This window comes from Sarcophilus harrisii, chromosome 2 (genome assembly GCF_902635505.1).
Source record: "Sarcophilus harrisii chromosome 2, mSarHar1.11, whole genome shotgun sequence".
Taxonomy (NCBI): domain Eukaryota; kingdom Metazoa; phylum Chordata; class Mammalia; order Dasyuromorphia; family Dasyuridae; genus Sarcophilus; species Sarcophilus harrisii.
This window is the reverse complement of record NC_045427.1, coordinates 605751942-605773627: the sequence shown is the minus strand read 5'-3', so window position 1 is coordinate 605773627 and position 21686 is coordinate 605751942. Positions and strand designations below refer to the sequence as shown.

At 42.1% G+C, this 21686-nt stretch overlaps 1 protein-coding gene across 3 annotated transcripts in view; it reads left to right on the top strand.

The window, feature by feature from the left end:
- Window positions 1–18767, top strand: part of ANXA11 (annexin A11) — a 47255-nt gene extending 28488 nt beyond the window's left edge. For all 3 annotated transcript variants that reach the window (XM_031956388.1, XM_031956386.1, XM_031956387.1), the window contains 13 exons: window positions 3543–3655; window positions 4729–5136; window positions 5553–5640; window positions 5830–5924; window positions 6896–7009; window positions 8186–8276; window positions 8619–8698; window positions 8850–8906; window positions 10195–10288; window positions 13921–14016; window positions 15437–15495; window positions 16152–16274; window positions 17939–18767. In XM_031956388.1, coding sequence (XP_031812248.1) covers window positions 3543–3655; window positions 4729–5136; window positions 5553–5640; window positions 5830–5924; window positions 6896–7009; window positions 8186–8276; window positions 8619–8698; window positions 8850–8906; window positions 10195–10288; window positions 13921–14016; window positions 15437–15495; window positions 16152–16274; window positions 17939–17998 — 1478 coding nt within the window. In that variant the 3' untranslated portion in view covers window positions 17999–18767. The remainder of the gene's footprint in view (window positions 1–3542; window positions 3656–4728; window positions 5137–5552; window positions 5641–5829; window positions 5925–6895; window positions 7010–8185; window positions 8277–8618; window positions 8699–8849; window positions 8907–10194; window positions 10289–13920; window positions 14017–15436; window positions 15496–16151; window positions 16275–17938) is intronic.
- Window positions 18768–21686: the final 2919 nt, after the last annotated feature.

Below are 21686 nucleotides of genomic sequence, written 5' to 3'. Positions count from 1 at the left end.
GGAGATAAGACTTATTTTCTGTAATAATGGCCTGTGATAGGTCTCTTTTTTTCACACATAGAACTCCATCTCAGATGAGTACACTTGAGGTATTAAACCGCAAGTGGCTCGGAATAGGGTTTGTTGCTCAATGGATGAGTGCTCATTTTAGTGACTCAACTGTGCCACAATATTGAGCTCAGGAAGAGCCAAGCCCCGTGACATTTTAGGTGGAACCGCTGAAGAACATAAGTAGGGTGAAGGACCACAAAGGCAAATAACTGGACCAGGTCACTTCCAGTATCTTCTTCCAGCACTGAGATTCCTTGGCTTCCTTGACAGGGGATGGAGGCTAGAAATACCTCTCCTAGAAAGCAGCGTAAACTGCCTGAGAATGGGGATGTAGCCTTGTTAATAGGACTTAGGCTGGAATTAATAACACCTTTTAAAGGCTTCCATTTGTTTTTTTTTTTAAATGAAACCCAACTCTCCTGCATTTTCACTTAAAAAGAAAACAACATAATAAGAGTAGATAAAAAGATTTAGATCCTGGCCATTTTCAAGAGAAAAAGCAGTGTGATCTTGTGAGAAGGCTGGTTTGGCAGAAGCAGGATCGAGGCACTCAATAAATATTGAATTTCACCTACTGTAACAAAATGTACTTTCTAGTAAATGACACTTTACTGATTTTCCTTGTAAAATTGGAGATAGATTCTATTGGAAGAAAAAAAATCCCCTAACTGCCCCTTTTCAGAATAGAGCAAACCTTTAAAAATAATTTATTTAAAACAGCAAATTTTGTTGGGTAAAACTTTAACACGACTCAGAAATTACCTGTGTGATTTGAGCAAGTCATTTCACCATTTGCCTCAGTTCCTCATCTGTAAAATAAACTGGAGAAGGAAATGGCAAATCATTCTAGTACCAAGAATGTCAAATGGGGTCAGGCAGACTGACTGAAAAACCTTTAGCAGTATTCATCAAGATATCTTTAAAATTTTCCAGATGTGTTGTGTTTTATTCAAAGAAAACTACATAATTTTTAAAAATCATTGACATTAAGATTCTTGAAGAATACCAGAAACTCATACTCTATTGTGGTTGACAATAAAGATAGTTATGGTGTTTTTCTTCTTTAAAATATAAGGGTTCTCAATGGGAGCAGATTTCTTGGGGAGGTTTTCTGGAGGCAGCCTTAGTTTCAGCTAAAAGTAACAATCACCTCAAAACGCAGCCAGGTGATAAAAGTTCAGATCTTTATTTCTTATCTCTTTCCTTGGGCCCGGTTAGCTTAGAGGCCTTATCTCTCTGCTTGGTTCCAAGAGCTCTTGCAGCTTGTCCCTTGCTTCTGCCTCTGTTTCTTCAGCCTCCAGCCAAGCACCTCCTTGCCTGGGGCTGGGCACCTCTCTGGAGAGCCTTTCAGACCAGCCTTGGTTGGTCTCGGTGGGGGAAGTGCAGGAGCCCAGCCACCACAGTGGTGTGAGATGAAGTGAATCTGGTTGTGCCTCCGAGAGTGGGCTTCTGTTGAACTGACTGAGGCTCCCCTCTCAGTCTTTCCAATTGAACAACCCACTGAGTCCACTTCTTATATATCATCTCCCAAAGATTTACTTCTCCCCTCCAAGGGAGGGATTAAGGGAGTTGTGAATTCACAAAGTTACTAAATTAACTTTTGTGAATCTCCCATACTTGTGAACTCCAATGAGTACTTAAATACTTCTTGCTTATATGAACTCTCTAAAGGTGTGAACACAAGCATTGTTTCTATTAGTTCTACTTAGTACCTTGTTTCTTTTGGCCCATAACATCTCCTCGTAGGATTAGATCAGTCATACTGAACCATGCTAAATTAGATAATTATTGTCTTTTATCAACTCTAATGAGTTAACAGTTTGTAAAGATTCCAACAGATAGTGATTCCTAAAATTTTGATTATTTGCTAAATAATATGTCTAATATTAATAATCTAATATTATCTAATATAGGAATAATCTAAATAAATAAAGTGTCAGCTTTTTTAAAAAAACAGCTTCAAAATTTTCTCCAAGTATAGATTTGGGGTATATAGTGTGGCAGAGTAAATTGAGGGTCATTTTTGGAGCCAGGAAGCTGTGGATTTGCCTTCCCTTGGTCACACAATACTCCATCTTGCCCCAAAGGAACCCGATACCAATCCTTTTTAGTTGAGAGAGTGTCCACACTGGGATTCCCTACCAATGAAGTCATAGGTTCAAATTCTTTTCCCCATCTCCCACATCCTTCCAAATATTTTATTTCTAGGCTTGGTGTGGGAAGGCATGTGATTTTTTGGAAACTGGATGTTTATCAGGTAGGCAGCCTCCAGAGTGATAGAAACCTAAGACCAGTGGACTAATTTTAGGGTACTCTTAAGATAATTAGCATAAATGTTTATATAATGAGTTAATTCTTAATTTTAGTTAGATTCTATAACCTAAAATAGGTATCAAAAGTCACAATGAACATTTATTATTTACTCTTCAACAGATCTGAACAAAATCAGAGAGATGGTTTTCCTTGTTAAATAGAGTACTGTAACTGTAATATAAATATAAATTTCCTCCATTAGTGGAGGAAATAAAAGTAGAACAGAAAGTAGAATGGTGAGTTTATGCCCCAAAGCACTCTTGTGTATAATCTTAGTCATTCAACAGGGATTTATCAAGCTTCTCTTATGTGCCAATCACTCTATTCAATGCCAGGGAGAGAAATACAATAATAGACCTTCTTTCAAAGAACTTATAGTTTATTGGGAAAATTCAGCATGTTCACAAATTAGCAAGTATGACAAAGATAAAAAAAACTTTTTTTGAGAAAATCAAGAAAGACTTCTTGGAGGAGATAGCTGTTCACATTTTGAAAATCCCTGTTCTGCTACTCATAGCTGTGCCATCATGAGCATACACTCTTCAAGGATCTTCATTTCCTATTAGTAAAATTCAGGGTTTGGAGCAGTGCATGGTACATAATAAATACTTTAAAAATGCATTTTGCATTTGTTCGTATTCCTTCAGCCTTTCCAGCTCCAATTCCTGTTGTCCTGTTATTGTATAAGAGTAGGTAAGGGAAGGGGTTTGTTCTCAGCTGGAGGATCTTCAAGTGAACAAGTCCCCTCAGTAGTCTCATTGGGTTTCCTCTACTTACCTTGTGGCAAGCCTGAGCCTCAGATCCAGACTAAAGCTGCCCAATGATATCCCTCCAGTTATACCTGCAACCATCTCTGCTACCAGTTTTTAGTTTAGGTCCTTAATTATTTGAAAGGAAACTTTTGTCTGTCTTTTTTATTACTTTGAAAAATTACTCTTTTTACATTATGAGTTTTGAAAGCCCTTTGTTTGGAAAACATTTCTTTGAGGGCCTGGGTTTCTTTATGCTGAATTTCTACAAAGGGTTGCTTGCTTGCCCTTTTAACCTGGGGAGGTAGGGCAGGACTTGGTAGCTAGGAGCTTTTCTGGGTTGCCTTTCCTCCTCCAGTCTACTGTGGGTGAGTTTTCAGCTGTGGACAGCAGCAGAGGGGTTTGACCATGTTTGCTGTTGTATTTCAGGTGGTAATGCCTGGGGGGGCACAGCCTACCCTCCCACCACCATGCCCCCAATTGGGCTGGACAATGTGGCCAACTATGCTGGACAGTTCAACCAGGATTATCTTTCAGGGATGGTGAGTCTTGTTCCTTTGGGGTGAAGTTGTAAAGGATTGGGTTTATTTGGGCAGGAGAGAGAAAAGTGCTCATGTGCATTTGGGTCCATGGCTTTGTGTGTCATTCAGTCAACAGATGCTGATTGAACACCTGTATTTCTGGGTTATGTCTTTGAACTGTTTGGGGGAAATGTTTGTCATAGCTCAAGAGAGCCAAAGCATATTGTACCTCGAGGGGTCTTAGAGGGGCCTTCTTGGAAGAGCCCTCAGAGGCCATCTAGTCCATACAGGTCAGGAAACTTAGACCTAGGGAGCTTAAGTGACTTATCTAAGGTCATAGGGATACTGTCAGACTATTGTTCTCTTAGTCTGAGGAAGAAAGAGAAACATTATTTCAAAGAAAAAGACAAGTTTTGGGTTTGGGTGATGGTGATATGGGGGAGTGAGAAAGAAAAAAAAGGAAAAGACATTATTCCTTCAGTCATAGAACTGACAGTCTTGTTTGAGGAGATAAAAGAGCTAGATGAGAGTTTTGTTTTCAAGGAGAATTCTTCATCTGAGACTGAAATGAAGGAAGAGGTAGTGGAGGGGACGTGTCTGAGTAACTTCAGATGGGTTAGCTAGAAATACTGATCAAAACAATCCGATGTGGTACTAACTACTCACAAAGGGGAGACGTGTGTGGGCTACAGAAGTCAAGGAAGGCTTCTGGGCTTTGGAGTGTCTATGTATGTGTGAGTGTCTCTGTGTGTTTGTCTGTCTGTCTTATAAATCTTCAGAAGCTAGACTGAGCTAGGCTCCTTGACATTGAGATCCTGTCTTTGGCCCAATGAGAGCAATTCCCAGCTGCAGTGGGAGAAGAAAAGGCCCTTCAGGACATCTGGACTTTGCAAAGAACACTCTGATTTCTCCCTGCTTATCAAATCAAATGTGAACTTGGGAGAATCAGCTTCCAAAAGGGGGGGAGAATGTGGGGAGCACTACGGCAGTGATTGCTGGGTCTGTTTGCAGTGGTTTAAATTTTATGGTAAGTACTTTCTGAGATGTATTTCTTGAAATTGCTCTATTGAATATTTCATCTTGTTATATTTCAGGCTTCTAGCATGTCAGGGACATTTGGAGGAGCCAGTATGCCAAATATGTATCCCGGGGCGCCTGGTGGAGGTTTCCCACCCATTCCTCCGGGGAGCTTTGGGCAGCCCCCTCCTGCCCAGCAACCAGTGCCCCCTTATGGAATGTACCCACCTCCTGGAGGAAACCCACCCTCAGGAATGCCAGCTTACCCAGGATACCCCGGAGGTCCTGTGCCTGGCCAACCCATGCCTCCTCCTGGGCAGCAGGCGCCGGGGGCCTATCCTGGGCAGCCGCCAATGACCTATCCAGGGCAACAGCCAATGCCGCCCCCTTGCCAGCATCCAGTGCCACCAGCAGGGCAACAGCAGCCGATGCCAGCCTACTCTGGGTTCTCAGGGTCAGTCACCCCAGCTGTTCCTCCACTGCAGGTAAGGACAGTAGCCACATCCCCTTCCCCAGCTCTTCTTCCGCAGGCCTCCTTGACTGTACTTCCAGAACGTGGTCTCCATGTAGTTCACCCTCTGGTTGTCCTTTGCTGAACGTCATCCATTTTCCCAATTTAACATTAAAAACTTAAACTTAAAAAAAAAAAAATCTCCAGCAGGGAGTCAGTGCAGTGTGATGGGGAGAGAGAAGGGCGTGGAGTCGGGAGAAGAGTTCAGATTCTGATTCTGACACTTGGCAGCCGTGGGCTGCCCATGGCCGGGGAGATGGCACCCAGACTCTCTGTCCCCAGCAAGCCCACGTTCCGCTGCCGTGAGCCAAGGGCTAGGCAGAGACCGTGACAACTCCTGGTGGCTGAGCCCTGAGAAGCCCCTTAACAACCTCCTCTCCCTTTGGCTAGTTTGGGAAACGAGGCACCATCCCAGATGCTCCGAACTTTGATCCCCTCAGGGATGCGGAAGTCCTGCGGAAAGCCATGAAGGGGTTTGGTGAGTGTCCGGGGAGACCCGGGGCCTGAAGTGGGAGGCGGTCTCCTGGGAGGCGGTCTCCAGAGTGGCCCTTGTTGGGTTCAGCCCACCCAAAGGCCGATTTCTGGGATGGGGTGATTCGGGTGGCTCTGTGTGGTGGGGGAGCAAGCACCTGCCGACCAGCTCACGGCCTCTTCCCTTCTCACCTAGGGACCGACGAACAGGCCATCATCGACTGCCTGGGAAGTCGCTCCAACAAGCAGAGGCAGCAGATCCTTCTTTCCTTCAAAACGGCCTATGGGAAGGCAAGTGTGGAAAAAGCACCAAGGCACCAGAGGCCCAGCACCGGCCATTAGCCAAGGCTAGATGCGGGCCCTCCCTGCTGCTCCCCATTGTCCTTGGGGCCTGGGAAAAGCAGGATTATAGGAACAATCCCCACCTCGGACTCTTCGCTTAGCTCGCTTTGCTAATTGATCACCAGGCTCTCTGTAATAGCACTTTATTTGAATTGAGTATCTGGTCCCTCTGAAAGAAAACAACTTTGAGTCCATGATGCTATCATGGTGGAACTGAAGAACAGTGGGCTAGGAATCTGGAGACGTTGTTTCTATCCCCTTTGATAGTTAAATGTGATATGGATGGATGGATGGATAAATAAATGTACAAAGAAGGGGAAAAAAGATTGGGAGATGGAAAGGAATAAGCATTTATTAAGTTCCTGCTATATTCCAGACACTGTGCTAAGCACTTGTCCAAGTATTGCCTCATTTGAGATCTCATAAAAGCAGGTGGATGCCAATATAAGATTTACTTACTTAACTGTCTTCCCAGATGGTCTGTCAGCCTCTCCGGGCCTCCTTTTTCCTCACCAATAAGACTGGTTAATTAATACCGCATACAACAGAATACAAAACATGCAAAAGCTTTTGATAAATCAAATGCATAAAAATTCAACTTAATTTATTCCTTTCAACCTCATATCTAATGATTCTTTAGAGAAGTAGAGTGTATGAGTAAATATTTTGCAAGTTGGGGCAGTTGGGAGCTAGACTAGGGAGGCAGTGTGTTATAATGGGAGAAGCAATGACTAGTCAAAGGATCTGATCTGAGTTCAAATCCTCCTCCTGATGCTCTCCACTTGTACGACCTAGGGTGAGCCACTCTGTCCCTATGTTTAATTCTCTGTTCTGAGAGAGGACCTTCCAGTTCCACATCTGCGATGCTGTTGGTAGATTACGTGTTTCTGACTTCTGGTTTGTCTGTCCTCTCCAACCAGGATCTGATCAAAGATCTCAAATCAGAACTCTCAGGGAACTTTGAGAAGACCATCCTCGCTATGATGAAGACACCGGTCCTCTATGATGTCTATGAAATAAAGGAAGCCATCAAGGTCAGTCAGTGAGTACTGTGTTGGGTGGCTGAGTCAATGCCGGGAGTGGGATCCATCCCCTGGGGAGCTCAGACCTCCCCCGGGAGGGTTGTGGTCCCAAAGCTCCTGAACAAGCTGAGACAGAGAACTGGGATTTGGGCCAGGGCCAGGATTAGAAGCTGGAGTGGGACAAAATAGGAATCCCAAGCAAGCTCTGGAGGAAAGGGCTCCTGTCCAGGAACAGCCCAGTGTCAGTCTGGATGGGAATTGTAGTAACATGGCCAGCCCCACCCTCCCATTGCTTTTAAAGACATTTCCTGGAGGAGATCCTACCTTCCTTGTTTTTTCATTCCAGAAGAATCCAAAGAACACATAAGGGAGCTATGATTCTTCATTCATTCTATTGTGATGCCTTATTCACCTAACTTTTTGGCAAAGGTAGTTCTAAACCGAGATCTTCATCCGTCTCCCATCTGCTTCTTCCAGAAAAGAATTAGACTTGCCAATAAATTCAATAAACCTTTATTAAGCTTCTGCTATGTGTAAGGCAGCTAGATTGCCCAGTGGAAAGTGCTGGGCCAAGAGTTAAGAAAATTCATCAACAACAGGTGTGAGATAATATACCTAGTTCTGAGCAACAACAGTAAGTTGACATCTTCCACCCCTACCTGCCAAATACTTCCATCTTCTGGCCAATGGATAGGAAAGAAATGCTTACCTAAACCCCTTCCAAGTCATGTCGGGGGTGCTTTTGGCTTTAAGAATCATAGAATTAGAGAATCTTAGAAACAACTGTGAGAGAGAGCATTTGACCCAGTCCCTGCCTCACATCCAGTGAATGAATAATCTCTCTGGGAGAGGTGATTGTGTACATGAAGATAATAAAAATCTACAGTGGGCAGTCCATAGTCCATCCAAAGCTCTTATCATGTTCTTCTTTATGTCTGATTAGATCTCTCTTGTTCATAGGCAGGTTATGGAAAGGAAGCTTATCTAGGTGATTATAATTGTCTGCATGCCAGGGTCTTTAGGAAAGCCTTTCAGATTGCTTTCTTCAAACAATGAGATGTATCCATTGTTGCTTTTTTTTTTAATATCAAGGGAGCCGGACAGTAATCAGCATGGCTCACTGCCTTTCCTATGCTCTCTTCAGAAAGTGGACTCGTGAGACTTTGCTTTTTCCTCCCTCTGCTACAGGGCGCGGGCACTGATGAAGCGTGCCTCATTGAAATCCTGGCCTCCCGAAGCAATGAGCACATCCGAGAAATCAACAGGGCCTACAAGACAGGTTAGGCCGGCCCGGCAGGATCTGCCTTGGTCACTGCTTTCATGAACACATACAGATTTGCTGATGAACAGACCTCTGCAGCCTTTCATGCCTTGACATAATCCTGTTTCCTTTTCCTTATGCCCTTTGGGGCTCCTTCCTCCTAACCCCAGTCCTAAGCTATCCATCCGCCCATCCACCCATCCGGCCTTTCACTGTGAGTTCTGGGCCCAGCCATCACATGGCTGGTAGCGATCACAATTTCCCAGCTGCGACCCTAAGCATCCATCTCGATCCTGTCCACGAGCAGGTTAGCCCTGCTCCTGGGCTGGAAAGACTTGCTCAGCATTTTCTTACTTTCAGAATTCAAGAAGACTTTGGAGGAAGCCATTAGAAGCGACACATCGGGACATTTCCAGAGGCTCCTGGTCTCACTTGCTCAGGTATCATTTCAAGAGTCACATCTCTAGGTTCTAAGGCAAGATAGGTGTGACCTATCTATCCAAAGAAACTAGGGGGTCCTGAGCTCTCCCCACACCCTCTGTGGTGGGGCACACAGAGCTGCCAATGTGACAAATGGAACTTTTCTTCCAGGGAAACCGAGATGAAAGCACAAATGTGGATCTGTCCCTGGTCCAAAGAGATGCCCAGGTTAGTACACAGCCACCCTAGCAGACAATCAAAGTGACTCAAATCTTCTTTTTTATGTTAACAAGTATTTATTCACTTTGCCTCCATCCTGAGAAAGAAAAAAGGAAAAGCAAATCCTTGTAACAAGTACATCCCTTCTGCAAAGGATAACTGATTTTTCCAAGACAAGGAATGGGATGAGCTGACTTTTTTTTTTTTTTTTTTTTGCTAGCTTTAGTGATTTTTAGGAAAGACTTAGATAATTTAAGAAAGAAAAACCACACAGTGAGTCAGCTTTTCATGTCTAAGTTTCATTATATTTCTTAATAGCTGCTCTACTTAATATATATATGGAAAATACTCATTTTATATGATATTTTAAGTTCATAATTTTAAGCTCTTCCTCTTCCCCCTGCCCCCAAATCTGAATGTGTTTGAGAGAGGCCTATTGCTCATTTGTTGGAAATGTAGAGAAGACCTTTGCATTAGAGAGCAGATTGCACTACGCGACATAAGGTTCCTGCTCACCCCATCCTGTGATTCTTTCCAATCAAACTGGGCTGTGAGTTTACTTGCCTGTGGTCTCTTTGATGGGTATTGTCAGGGCTGGGATTAGACCCCGATACTCTGCACTTCTTGGGCAGTGTTCTGTAAAATTACCCTCAAATGTCCCTTAATGGGGACCTCTTTGCTGCATTGAAGGGAAAGAAGCTGTGGTCTTTGAGCATAGTTTAGAGCCTTTATTTAACCTGATTTCAGAATCCACCTTCCCCTACGTTAGCCATTGTTTCCTACATACACCAACCTAATGCACACCTTCCCACTTCCAGACTTTGATTGTTCTGGAAATCCAGGAACCACAGAAGTGTCTCCCGGCTTAGGGCTTCATAGTCAGACTCTTGTGACCCTGTTTGCCCATTTCCTGACTCAACTGTTGCCTTGACTTACCCGATACCTGACTTTTCCCATTGATTTCTATGCATTCTTTGGCTCTCAGCCCTGACCCTACTGCATCACTCCCAGTCTCACACTGGTTTTAGTGGTTTTCACTTTCTGCCTCTTTTCATAATCCACAACATTCCCTGCTCCCCAATCTTTGATGACAAACTCCAGAAGCGATTCCTGAATCATAGCTCTGGACATTGTTTTGATTGTTGTTTCCTTCCCTTACATTTCCATCTGTCCCTTAGGAACCCACAGAGCTTACCCATGGAATTTTTTTGGCTGCTCTCCTTCTCTAGAGTTAAAATGAATTGAATATTTGTGATATAAGAGCCTCATATTTGCCTTTTTCCCTTCTTTTGGCTAGGAACTGTATGCAGCTGGAGAGAATCGTCTGGGGACTGATGAATCCAAGTTCAATGCCATCCTGTGTACAAGGAGTCGAGCTCACCTGACAGCAGGTAATGGAGCCTAGAGCCATCTGGAGACAGATTCTGTTTTCTTACTTTGTAACTATTCTCTGATGCATCTGAGAAGGAAGAGTAAAGATCTAAGACTTTTCAAGGATGTTTTCCACTCCCTGGCTCAGGAATTCTTAACAAAAGGTCGTGGACCTCTTTGATAGTGTCTGGTGAAGCCACTGGACTTTTTCTCAGAATATTTTTCCATACAGACATTCCCACCCCTGCCTTGAAATCTCTCCACTTAGTCTTTTGGGGATAATTGAACTCCATATTAAGAAGCCCTACCTTAGTGAAAAATCTTCTGATTAATCTTAAAATGAACCATCTTACTCAAGAATAGCATTAAAGAGTCTTTCACCCAAGACAATAAATTTTCACCTTCAAAGGAACAAATCCAATATATATATATATATATTTGTGTTTAGTGATAGGGATTGAGGAGGGAAGGGAAAAAATAAGAAATTTACATGTAATATATGTGTTTAATTTATACATAATTACAATTATTAATTATTAAAAGAATATTTTATAATATATATTTAAATATAACATAAATTTAAAGGTTTTTTTTACATATTTACTTTCAGTTTTATATATTTATTTGCAATTTCATATGCAATAATATTTTCCTTTCCACTATGTATGGAGATGCATGTTTTATCTCATAAATTAAAAATTAAATTAAAAAGCCAAATTCAAGGGATCAGCTAGGGCTTGAAGGTGGATTTCTTGTTAACTAAAAGCTATATACAATCATTTTAAAACTAAAAAAGGTTAATTTAGAGATTTTTCTGGCCTCATCCTTTTTGAAACGTGAAATAACCTGCCTGGAGTCAGTGGAGCTAATTAAGGATAAAGACAAGACCCAGATCCAGTTTTCCTGACTTCCTGACTATTTACACCACACTGATTCTCTCCCTTCCATTAGGAGCCACAGAAAGTTGTATGATGGCACATGTGCAAGCTGGAACCCAGAGATTGATCCGACACGTAATTGGCTTGGCTCCAAAGAGATTAGATCCCAGAGACTCTCCTTCCCCTCAGCTTCTACCAGCCAATTAGTATTTCCCCTGTGCTCAGTTCTGCTTTGGGTTCTGTGGGTGAGATAAGACAAGGAAGGTCCCTAACCTTGCATGTATATTTAATTGAAGAGTTAGGGCTAACACATGAAATAATAGAGAAGTATTATACTGTATGATATTGATTCTAAATGCTATAGTGTTCAGAGCAGGGAGATCCTTAATGGCCTGGGAAGTCTCAAGAAGTCCTTAATGAAGGAAGTGGGTCCTGAGGTCAAGACTTGATCATCACCTTCCCTCTCTACTCACAACCATTCAGTTGCTGAATTATGTCATTTCCCCTTCCGTGACTATCTCTTTCATCTGGTGTTTGTTCTCATGTTCAATCGCTCATTACTTCTTTCTTGGCTTCCTGAATGGTTTCCAGCCTTTTGCATCTCCATTTTAGTTCTCACACTCCTGTCTGAGGACTCTTTACACCATCATAGGAGCTCAGAATTGAGAGGGACCTTAGTAGTCACCAAATTCAACCCATAGCTCTACTGCCAAGCCCTGACAAGTGGTCATACAGTACTTGAACACCCAGTGAAGGAGAACCGCCTACAGTCCAAAGCAGCACATTTCACTGAGGAAAATTCATAAGTTAGGGGCCATTTCTTTCTTGTATCTGAGCTAGAATTGCCCTTCTTATATCACGTTGTTCTATATCCTACTGAAGTGCCCCCCAGATAAACATCCTACTACATCTCCAGGGTAAGCATCCTTTGTTCCTTTCCTGATCCTCATGTGTTATAGACTAGGTCCTTGTCCATCTCAGTCCACTTTCTCACTGTCCTCCTTAAATTAAGGTGCCCAGAATATAACATGTCTCTTCAGATGTAGTATGTGACAGAAGAACTTTCACCTCATTATCCTGGTGGATAGGATTCCAAACGTTAGCTTTTGTTTGTGTGTTGTAGGCTATATTGCACTGCTAACTTGTGTTGATCTTGCAGTCCATTAAAACTCTCTAATTTAGGACAGCTAGGTGGTGCAGTGGATAGAGCACCAGCCCTGAAGTCAGGAGGACCTGAATTCAAATCTGACCTCAGACACTTAACACTTCCTAGCAGTGTGACCCTGGGCAAGTCACTTAACCCCAATTGCCTCAGGGGAAAAAAACATAAGCAAAAAAACTCCCTAATTTTTTTCATGTTGTCTAACTGCGCTCTCCCTGCCTTATATTATAAAGTCCATTTCTTGAATCTTAGTATAAGAATGTTTGTGTGTGCATACTCAAATACATGTGGATGTATGTACACACATATGTATAGATATATACAATATACATATAGCTGGATATACAGAGTTGTTTGTATGTGTATGTATATACACACATACACACACACACACACACACACACACACACACACACGTGTATCTGCATATATACAGACATACATATCCTTCTTGCATTTCACCCTGTTAGACTCATCTCAGTGCTCTGCCAGCCCATCAAGATGCTGTTGCATCCTGAATCTATCACTGTATCCACCACCCAAACCACTAGTCTACTAGAGGCATCCAGGGGCCTGGTAGATGGAGTACTGAGCCTTGAACGAGGAAAACTTAAATTTAAATCTAGCTTCAGACACTTACTATCAGTGTGATCCCAAGTCACTCAGACTCGGTTTCCTCAGCTATAAAATGAAGTTGATAAATGATCCACCTCCTAGGGTTTTTCAAAGATCAAAGGAGATACTATTTGTATGGTGCTTAGCATAGGGCCTGGCACATGGTGGATGCCTAATAAATGCTTGTTTCTTTTCTTCCTACTCACTTGTTCCAATCTTCCTCTCATCCCCTACTTCTGCACATTTGTAAAAGATGCTTTCCAGTCTTGAAATAGATTCTCCCCATTTTCTCCTCTCCCTGTCCTATACAGACATCTTTGTTTATTGCAGTCCTTCCCTTCAGGACCCACCTCATTTGTTCCCAAACCAGTAAAACCTTCTCTGACTCTTCACCCCCCTAAGCTATTCATGCACTTAATCAGTCTAATTATGTTCATGTCAGAAAGAAGTTCCTGCCATGAGACCTTCATGTTTTCCTCAGCTGCCATTGCCTACTTCCCAACAAAATTTCTGTGTAGATACTTCTAGATGATGATTCTCCTTAGAGAAGTAAGCCCTCTGAAACGGAAATTGTTTTACTTTTGTCTTTGTGTATATAGGATCTAGCCCATTACTTGGCAGCTGATAGGTGCTTAATAATCAGCATTTCTTAATTAGTTGATATTGGGTTATTATCCCTTCTACCAAGCTTTTTGAGATTAGGGATATTTTTGCCCATCATTGTATCCCAAACATCTTGCATAATGTCTTGGATAAAAATAGACATTCACTACATGTTCATTAAATTTAATTGAATTTAGCTTGGGTAAGATTTGGAAAAACGTCCAAGAGTAAGGGGTACTCTCCAGATGGTATGAAGGATGGAAAAGTCACTGCAGTCAGTCTCTGAGGCCTCTGAACAGAGTGGAAGAGACCCTGAGGGTCGTTGTTGGGATTGGGTAGCGTTCCAGTTTGCCAGGCGAAGGCTCATTCTCATGTATGTCCTCTCTTCCTCTAGTTTTTAATGAGTACCAGCGGATGACAAGCCGAGATATTGAGAAGAGTATTTGCCGGGAGATGTCAGGGGACTTGGAACAGGGCATGCTGGCTGTGGGTATGTACCCCTGATGACTTCAGCTGTCCACACTCAAGGCTAAACTTCCTGACTTTAACTTCTAGGAATGATGGGAGAATCTTCAGCTTATACAGAATCTGCCTTTTGCATTAGGTACCCCTCCTTGGGATTCCCCAGAACAGGCGAGAGGAGCCTTTCTAAAGCAAGAAACATTAGGCTTGAGGGTTAGAAATGGAAGCAGAGAGACTCATGGCCAACCTGCACTTTAAAGGGTCAGGGACTAGATCTTTTCTCCTTCTTGCCACATCCAGAATAACTGCTGTGCGTCCCAAAGTAATAACCACTTTCTGAACCGTTCTCATTTGTGCTAGGAACAGGAAGAGGGTGGGGATGACCGGTCACCTTAGGTGTTTCATCACTAAAAATGTCACCATCCAAATTAGGGGAGTTTGCTTTCTTTTTTTTGTCTGAGTGTCCGTTTCTTGTCTCACTGTGTCCTTTGTAGTCAAGTTGTAGCTTTGTTCCTGGAGAACTGCTGTGTGTTGTCCATGTTCAGTGTTAATGGCAGTGAGGATGGGGGAAGACTTACTGGGATCATCTCCCAAGGAAAATGAAATCACATACATCCTGCCAAGTCTTCTCAAAACCACTATCCTTAAAGTATTGGTCAGCAAAAAGACTATTCCTTGCAAAGGGAAGTCATAGTCTACTGTGATGAACTGAATCTGACTCCCCATGTGATCAACTTTCTCCAAGCATGGCAACCACTCCCCACCCTGTTTCCCTGAAGTAGGATTCTTGTAGCCCCTCCTAGAGAAAGTGGGCATTTGCTCTTGTTGTCTCTGCATTTAGAGTTTGCATTTCATTGTCTCAAGGGGCTATAAATTGCCTTTTCAAGCCTACTTGGAAAAATAATGCCTGTCTTTTCAATTTGCCTTTTTCAAAGCTTTCTGGATCACATGCAGGGTAAACCCCGCTAATTTCTCAGTGTTTTACTGTGGTGTTTGTGGCTTATTGAATGAGGAAGCATCTCTAGAAGCATCCCTTCCATGCTTTGCTGCCTTGTTTGGTGTTAACATCATATGCAGTTGGTGTCTTACCCTGTGTTCCACCCCAGTGGTTTTTCATGAACATTCATATTTCTTTAGAAACAAACATACATGAAATGCTCAGTTTCCTTTGCCATTCATCACTGGTTGGTTACTAAGAGCCTTCCCGAATAAGAATTTGGGCTCAGATTGAGCATCTGCATGAACTTTATTGCAAGAAGCCATCTTGCTGGGATTGTGGGTCATGGGAAGTTGGAATCTGGAGAAGTAGAAGCAAATGGGTTTCCGAAGAAACTGGGGTAGATGAAACAGTGGTTTAGATGCTCAGACCTTCCAACAGATCTAAATTGCTGTTTCTCAGCCCCTGCATATATTGCTAATCTAATTAAACCATGTTTTTTGTGTTGCAGTCAAGTGCCTCAAAAACACTCCAGCTTTCTTTGCAGAAAGACTCAACAAGGCAATGAGGGTATGTATGCTCTCAGGACTTTGCACACAGCTGTTGTAGTAGTGGTAGTAATAGCAGCAGCAGCAGCAGTAGTAGTAGTAGAAGAAGCCTTTAAAGTTTCAGTGGTTGTATTAGTAGAAGTAACATAACACTAAAGTTTCACAACAACCCTCAGAGGTGGGTGCTTATTGTTATTTCCCCATTTTACAGATGAAGAAAACAAAACAGATTAAGTGACTTGCCCAGAATCACACAGTATCTGAGTCAGAATTCAAAACATTATCTTCCAGACTTCAAATCAAGCACCAATCAATACTTTATCTGGGAAATGTCAGGGAAACCACAGCCTTGCCCATTGGTATAGTCATAGCTAGGCATGGGAGCAGAAATCACTGTTAGGCTAATGTTAGGACCTGGATGGAAGAACTGGCTGTAGCTGAGAGGAAGCTGTTCCTCTCTGGGTCAGAATCCAGATCCTCCCCATGTGATGCTCACTCTGCGTACCCAGCAGTTGTCATGGCTCCCTCAGGAAAGGAGAAGTAATAAGCCTCACCCTGCCGCTCCTGAGAGTGAAGTCTAAATATTCATCATCCAATCGTTCCACTTTCAAATGTACTGACCCCTTTTAAGTGGGGAGGGGGCACGAGAGAGACTGACTGCTGTTGGTGACTCTGCAGGGAGCAGGAACAAAGGACAGGACCCTCATCCGGATCTTGGTGTCTCGAAGTGAAATTGATCTGCTTGATATTCGAGCTGAGTATAAGAGGCTCTATGGCAAGAGTCTATACCATGACATCACGGTAAGGGGCACTTTTTATTTGGGGAATTAACTGGGGCACATGGTGTGCTTGCTCTCTCACTCCCTCTGTCTATGTGTCTGTCTCTGTCTTGCTCTGTGTCTTTGGCCCCCCCACCTCCACCCCCCACTAAATCTCACAATTTCGTCGTTTATTATATACAATACTCTGGTGTCCTACAATTCCACAAATAGATTTCATTGATAATCTTGTCTCTTTAAATAAGACCATAAACTCCTTGAGCATGGAGTCCCCCCCTAATACTCTGTACTTCCCAAAATGTCACTAAACACTTAAATTAAGTCCTCCAGTGGGGAGCATCTCATCTTTTGAGATTGACAATCAGGAACAGCATTCATACCACCTGCCATGTTGTTTGTCATTGACTAATTGTTCTCACAGGGGATTCATTGATCTTTCCAGTTCCAATCTAAGAACTCTTTAATGATGTTTTTTCAGTCTGTTAGTGAATTGGATTTGAGTCATGGAGCCTTAGATTTGAATGAGAACTTTCAGCTGTTGGGATGCCTTGGTCCAACCCTAGAGAAGTGAAGTGGGTTACCAAGGTCCTGCAGAGAGTGGGTGGCAGACCTGGTCCTTTTGCTGAAAACCTAGTTCTTTCCATAGGACTGTCTTGCTTTCCAGTAGAATGGTAACCCTTATCCTGCCACCTTCACTCCTCATTTGTGAGGAGTCTCTCTAGGGATTTATTGGACTTCTGCCGTGATGGCCAAAAAGTGAAAAATGGAACTAGTAAGAGCCAAACTCTGATACGGCCTCAGGCAGTAAGTAGCAGACAGAAGATCAATGAGGTTGGGGCTAAAGAAGGGCTTTTCTAGGTAGGCCTTGGACTGGGCCTGGAAGGATGGAGAGGATCTGCCTTGTTATAGATGGGGAGGAACCACAGTGTTTCCGGTGAGGGATGAGGCCTTACTGGAAGCCAGAGCGAATAGGGTATATTTGAGCAACACTGAAGAGAGAGCAGTGGGATTGGAACACATTGCCAAAATTAGAAATGGTAGATGAGCTATGTTTTATCTGTCCAGTTAGGGTGACATTATAAGTTCTTGTTATGTTAACTGATAAGACAGGTATTACTATATAGGGACCATTTTGACCTTGAAAATGAATCCTCCTACATGAAAGGGTTGGAAACAATTGGTTTATATATACAAAAGTTCTGTACAAGAATAAGAAAATGACATTAACTTCTTCAATAGGAAAACCTTTTGTTTTCAGGGAGAAAAATATGGGATTTACTTTAATACCACTTGAAAAATATCAAAGAACATGTACTTTGTAATTTAAAAAAAAATACTTCTGGGCATTTAGTTCAGATTTACTGCTTGGATCCAGAAGGATTGGAACTTTGGACAGATATAGATGGGCAGAATAGTCCTGGGGGGGAGGGGTGGTTAGTTTGTAATTTATAATTTGTAGTCAGCCCCTTATATGACCATGGAGCCTTCAGATCCCCAAGAAAATCTTGTCTTTGCAAGCTCTTAATAATTCCAGGACTCTCTTTGACCCTCTGGAGGTGGCATTTATCTTCATTGCCACAATCAAAATTCTTCTGGGGCCTGGATTGGGGCTATTGTGGTAAGAGGAAATTAGGAAACAAGGTTCCTCTTCTCTTGATTAACTTGTCTTTTGGTTTCTGTGACCAGGGAGATACCTCTGGGGATTACCGGAAGATCCTGTTGAAGATATGTGGAGGCAACGATTGAACCCATGTGCTTGCCTTCTGACCAAGAAGAGGGAAAGGAAAGAAGCCAAGTTTGTTCCCTCCCCCTAAAAAAAGTCCCCCTCAGACTTTTATAGATGTTCCTCTGAGTAAGTGATGTCAGAACATTCTTTGTAGATTCTCATTTCTGTCCCAAACCCTTCCCTTCTCTAATGGCATATCATGCTGAAGGACTTTGATAGCTGTTTTAGGACTTTCTCAGGATATATTTTTTTTTTATCCATCACAATGGCCACTGGCTTCCTGCTGCTGAAGTAGATAATTGGTTTTCTTTCTTCCTTCATAGTCTCAGATGTCCATTTTCCTGTTGCACATTCTGAGACTGCTGGCTTCATTTAGACTTTTAAAAATGTTTTGAAGCAATGCTTGATTTTTTAAAAATAGTCATTGCCATACGCATGTCTTTTTATTTGTTAAACCACAAACATTTCTGGTGCAAGGGATGACTGGTTCTCTGTGAAGGGGTGCCCTGTTTGAGAAGAGAGTGGGAAGGCATTTAAATGTAATTTCATGTGTCTAGAGGGAATGTGTCATGAGAACTGCCATTGCCAAACACTTTTAAAAAATATATTTAGAGGGATTGTTTATATGCTATGCCTTTAGGGCACAAATCATAAGAATGTAGCATCAGCTGCTAGCCAATGACAGAAGCCCTTCTGTTTTGATATATGCTTTAAACCTGAATCAGTCTGTAACCGAAAGCTGTTATCAAATTAAAGCCATCTCTCTTCTAAACCTCTGGAAACATCTTACTCAGCCTTTGTGTATGATTTGCTTTGTAGTTTGTGGTGTAAATTTAAGTGTTCATGCGGCAAAGGCTGCTTTCAAAAAGGGGACCTGGAGGTGGGTGTCCGAGCTAAGATAGAAATCCACTTTAAGATAGAAGGGTACGCCATGGGTGTTACCTAGTTTTGCTTCTTTGGGGGACCTAGGATCTGCTTCCCAAATATCAGACAACTAAATAGCGCCTATGGAGCCATGAATATAGTGTCACTTATGTGCCCCTGGGCAACATAAAGACAAATGGATCCAAGTCCAGATGCTAAGACTGGGGGAGCAGAGCTAGCAAGACTGAAAAGATGCTAAAGAAAGGATGATGTAGGAAGAGGCAGTCTGCTGGAAACCTGCAGGCTAAGGGCATTACCTCTAAGGGAGGATCGAGAAATTGAATGGCTCAGAATCAAAAGAAAAGTTAAGACCATGGGAAAACACCCAGAAACAGGGAAGGACTTGACCCATTGCTTGGGGCTAATGGTGTGATGTGAATAACCAGAAAGAATTCCCTGGCTCTTGTTTTCCTTTGTCTAGGTCAGGGGTTCTTAACTTTTTTAGTGTCATGACCTTCATCCCCTCCATTCTTTGGCATTGTTTTTTGACACTTAACCATCCCTTCTCAAAATAATGTTTTTCTATAATTGGAGGAAATGTTCAATTTCATTTGGAGATTAGTAAAAGTAAATATACATTCTCTCCTCCCCTCCCCCCCAACCCAGACTCATTGATCCCTTGAAGTATTGTCCCTGAGTCTCTGGGGAGGAGGCCCCAGGTCAAGAACTGCTAGACCAAGAGAACTTCAAGGCTGGAAAGGCTAGAACAAACATGGCCAAAGTAGAAGAAAATAGTCCTCTAGGTTTTCTCTAGAAGTCCAAACCACTTGTTAAAGACAGAATAAGCTGGGAAAGCATAGATGAAGACATGGGAAACAGCTGGTGAAAATGCTTGGAGTTGGGCGACCTCGGTGTCATTGGGGGTAGGAGAGAAACCTGAAAGAGGGTAAGAGTCAGGATTAAAGAGCTTTGTGCCAAAGAGTTTTATATTTGATCCTGAAGATGATCAGAAGCCGCTGGAATTTATTGAGTAGTGGGGATGAGACAGGTGACATAAAGCTGCTCTATTATTTTGTCTATCTATTTGCTGGCCTGCTCTTAGGATAGATTTAGTCAGGAGAATCTTGTGAAAGGCACACCTACCTACCTTTATTAAGTATTAGCTATATTATTATTAAATTTGGACTATATTACAGTAGTCCAACCTTAATATTTCATAAAATGTGGGGAGATGGAATCTATAAATCAGAAAGGTATTAATAAGCCCAGTTCATGCCAAACAGCCATCACTAACTTTGTGGGGTCGGAGAGTGGGATAGAGTCACATAGATTAGTAGGGGTACGGTATTGATATAAACAAAATGCATCTGGTTTTTAAGGAGGCATCTGACAAGATCTTGCCGTATTCCTTTGAACAACATGAGAGCTATGTAATAGTATAATTAAATAGTCTTCAATGAATGGAAAGAGGTCTCTATTGGTGTTCTGCAGGGATCATTACCTAACTTGCCTTACCCCATCTTACTGAATATTTTAATGAGTGTCTGATGAAAGCATAAATGGTATATACTTATTAAATTTACAGATAATACACAACTGAAACATAAGCACTGGATGAAAGAATCATGACCCATTGGGTGAAATTTGAAACCAGGAAATGAATGGTCCTATTCTTAGATTCTAATAGTTGCAGAACTAAAGGATAATAGACCTGATTACTAGCAGTTTGAGTGAAAATAAAAGTTGGGTGAGGGGCTTAGTTCATTGAAAATTGAAAATGAATCCATGATAATGATGTATACCTGCCCAAATGGCAGATTTGGTCTTAGTCTTCATTAATAAACATATAGAGTTCAGAATGACTCAATCTGGATCCCATTTCCTGGTCAGACCATATGTAGAATGTTTAGTTTAGAGTATGACCCTTGAAAGAGAACTAGGGACACCAGCAATAATAAGCTTTTCCTAGCTGAGATCAGTTCTGTTTTCTGCCCAACAGTGGGGGATTCAAAGCCTGGACATTTCAATTCAAATCTTGGTTCTGATAATTACCGTGTGGCCATTAAGGAGTCATTTAAACTTTGTGACCCTAAGTTTTCTCATCTGTAAAATGGGAATAATACTTTTATTAGCCTTTCTCACAGGGCTATTGTCAGGAAATAATATTGTAAAACTAAAATCTCTCCATATTTGAGTGCTTCTTTTACTCTGTAAAATAAGGAGGGAAGACCCAAAGTCTGAACCAGGCCATCTGGTAGTCCAGATATGTTAAATATCCCTCAGTGCTGCAGAACCAAGTTAAAATTAATTGGGAAATACTTGATAAATAAGATAGAATAAAAAGTTAATGTGGTTTTCTAAGTTACGAGATTTGGGATTTAAGACGGAGGCCTGTTGTCTTACAAGTAAAACAGCAAATCCTGTATGATAATTTTAAGAATCTACAACATTTTCTCAAAACAACCTTATGGGGGTAGATTATGCAAGGAGTAATTATTCTTACTTTACAGGTTTCTCAGGCAAAATGCTCATTCAGTCATGAATGGTCATGATTTACCCCATGGTCATGCAGCTACTCAGTAAGAAAACCAAGAGTTGAATCTAGGTTTTGTTTTGTTTTTTCACTTGAAGTTAAAATTTAAACTATTGCATCAGTGATTCCCATTTAGTGTTTCACAACCACCACCACTGCCCCCCAATGGCCTGAAAGGTTTGTGCTCAACATTATTTAATGGTGTCATGGGCATATAGCCTTTCTAACACACACAGATCGATGTTAGGTGACTTTTCCATGTCTGGGTTATTACTCATTTATTTGGAATTAGAGAAGAGTTGGCTGTCTTC